Below are 3,104 nucleotides of genomic sequence, written 5' to 3' on the forward strand. Positions count from 1 at the left end.
GACTAGGTAGACCAACCGCATATGAGATCAGTCCTGGATGTGCTTAGAAAGCAGAGTGTGTGTGTGTGTGTGTGTGTGTGTGTGTGAAGGGGTTGGGGGTGGGCGCTGACCTAATCACATTCTGTGAAGTCAAAATTCAGAAAGCCATCTGCTGGATCATCACCCCTTTCTCATTACGGAACCGGAGTGCAAAGGAATAACATTAGAACATGGTGCAGAACAGAACACACCCAGGCCTATCCTACCGGCTGTGGCCAAACAGATCATCACCCCGTTCTCATTACAGAACCGCAATGGGACGGAACATTAGTAGAACATAGTGCAGATCACACATAGAGACAGACAGACAGACAGGCCAGACAAAGGTCAGGTATTAGGGACAGGGTCATGGCTACTTAAGAGATTTTAAAGTTAATGGCTAAGGTCCGGTCTAAGCCCTTTTAACTACTAAGGTTATTCATGACCTGAGGTGTGTGTGTGTGTGTGTGTGTGTGTGTGTGTGTGTGTGTGTGTGTGTGTGTGTGTGTGTGTGTGAAAGAGAGAGAGAGGAGGGGGGATTTCCACCACAACAGCATAGGCTGTTTCTGTTAACATCTGTTACTACACTGAAGTTTTTTTTTTCCATGACAACAATTCAAATATCTCCATTACTGCAATAAAATCAAGACAGTCGTCATTTACAGTCATCGTCCCTGTCTAGTCTAGTATAACACTAATGACTTCTCCCATTACCACATCTAAGCCTCTCTCATTACGACACTATTCTCCATCGCTGCCTGGCCCTTTTGGCAAGCACCTCATGTGAATGAGATATAAGCGAAGAGTAAAGGGGAAATAAGATGTAAGCTAAGAGTAAAGGGTAAATGCTGTGACTCAAATGTGTTTCTGTGTGTGTGTTGTGTGTGTGTGTGTGTGTGTGTGTGTGTGTGTGTGTGTGTGTGTTGTGTGTGTGTGTGTGTGTGTGTGTGTGTGTGTGTGTGTGTGTGTGTGTGTGTGTGTGTGTGTGTGTGTGTGTGTGTGTGTGTGTGTGTGTGTGTGTGTGATGTGATGTGATGTGTCCCTCTCAGGACCCGAAGGAGCGGCTGGGTTGCCAGGTTCAGACGGGATTCACCGACATCAAGTCTCACACGTTTTTCCGCACCATAGACTGGGAGCAGGTGAGTCTCAGAGCCTCGGAGCCTCGGAACGCAGTCATGGTTTATGGATGAGCACGCCCAGATCGGGCCCCTCGAGGCTCCGACATTACTGCTCTCGTTCCCACTCACATGCCCCTCTGGCTCTCTCTCTCTCTCTGGTTCACTGTGGTTCCCTCTCTCTCTCTCTCTCTCTCACTCTCTCTCTCTCTCACTCACTCACTCACTCACTCTCTCTCTCTCTCTCTCTCTCTCTCTCTCTCTCTCTCTCTCTCTCTCTCTATCTCACTCACTCACTCACTCACTCACTCACTCACTCACTCACTCACTCACTCACTCACTCACTCACTCACTCACTCACTCTCTCTCTCTCTCTCTCTCTCTCTCTCTCTCTCTCTGGTTCACTGTGGTTCTCTCTCTCTCTCTCTCTGGTTCACTGTGATTCTCTCTCTCTCTCTCTCTCTCTCTCTCTCTCTCTCTCTCTGGTTCACTGTGATTCTCTCTCTCTCTCTCTCTCTCTCTCTGTCTCTCTCTCTCTCTCTCTGGTCACACTCTTTACTTTGCTTTTCTATCTTCTTTGGTTGTCTGTCCAGTTCGCTCTTTGACTTTGTGGTTTCAGTGTAAGGATGTCAGTCATTGTTACACGGACTCCCTTTGTAATGATAACTATATTGGCAGTCATCATGGCTTCCAGAACCTTCTTCTCTTCTTCTATGGTTGAATATATGTGTTCTGTTGCTAGGCAGGCAGAGAAGGCTTCATTTTACAGGTGATCTGGTATTGGATGAAACGGGGAAGCTTCATGCTGTGGTTGTGTGTGTCAAACCATTTCACCCACAGTTTACACACACACACACACACACACACACACACACACAAACACACCCCTAGACACACACACACACACACACACACACACACACACACACACCTACACAAAGCCTGACCTGATGTCATTGCCTCTTTATGCTTCCTACTCATGGTCAAATGCATGACACCCCCACATGTTCCAAAATGGTTGCTGCAACAGCCTCTCAACGTTCTTTGTGTGCATAATGGTGTACGTATAGATATGTGGGAGTGTGTGTTCACGTGTGTCTGTTTTTTTTTCCATGACAACAATTCAAATATCTCCATTACTGCAATAAAATCAAGACAGTCGTCCTTTACAGTCATCGTCCCTGTCTAGTCTAGTATAACACTAATGACTTCTCCCATTACCACATCTAAGCCTCTCTCATTACGACACTATTCTCCATCGCTGCCTGGCCCTTTTGGCAAACACCTCATGTGAATGAGATATAAGCGAAGAGTAAAGGGGAAATGAGATGTAAGCTAAGAGTAAGGGTAAATGTGTGACTCAAATGCGTGACAGTGTTTCTGTGTGTACGTGTGTGTGCTGTGTAGGCATCTCTCTTCCTGTGTGTGTCTGTTCTTGCTCTTGTAAGTAATTGCACATAATCCCCAGTGTGATCTGGGAGCAGACTGTGTGTGTGTGTGTGTGTGTGTGTGTGTGTGTGTGTGTGTGTGTGTGTGTGTGCGTGTGTGTGCGTGACAGCGAGAGTGAGGCCTCCTAACAGCCAGTCATTTGTCCTGATTGCAGCTTTGGCACCTTGCGGCTACAATCCCCCACCCCACACCCCACACACACACACACACACACACACTCACACCCCCACCCCGCCCCCAATCACTCACTCCACACACAACCCCTCCAGGATTGCCGTGTGTCTTGCTCGGGTCTAGGGACAAGATGCAGGGGCTGCCCGTCACCGCCATGTAGCTGAACCCTCTCCGTAGTTTACTGGGCGGATCCAGACTAATAAGAAGTGTGATGTGTGTGTGTATGTGTGTGTGTGTGTGTGTGTGTGATGGCTCATGTAGCTGAACCCTCTCCGTAGTTTACTGGGCGGATCCAGACTAATAAGAAGTGTGATATGTGTGTGTGTGTGTGTGTGTGTGTGATGGCTC

General features: G+C 47.7%; 1 protein-coding gene across 1 annotated transcript in view; it reads left to right on the forward strand.

The window, feature by feature from the left end:
- LOC122132440 (protein kinase C zeta type-like) overlaps positions 1-1,208 on the forward strand; it is a gene marked incomplete at its 5' end in the record, with an annotated part of 9,447 nt that extends 8,239 nt beyond the window's left edge. Inside the window, one exon of the mRNA XM_042707176.1 lies at positions 1,068-1,208. Within this exon, the coding sequence (XP_042563110.1) occupies positions 1,068-1,208 (141 nt within the window). The remainder of the gene's footprint in view (positions 1-1,067) is intronic.
- Between the last annotated feature and the right edge of the window lie 1,896 nt (positions 1,209-3,104).

Source organism: Clupea harengus, unplaced genomic scaffold (genome assembly GCF_900700415.2).
Source record: "Clupea harengus unplaced genomic scaffold, Ch_v2.0.2, whole genome shotgun sequence".
NCBI lineage: Eukaryota > Metazoa > Chordata > Actinopteri > Clupeiformes > Clupeidae > Clupea > Clupea harengus.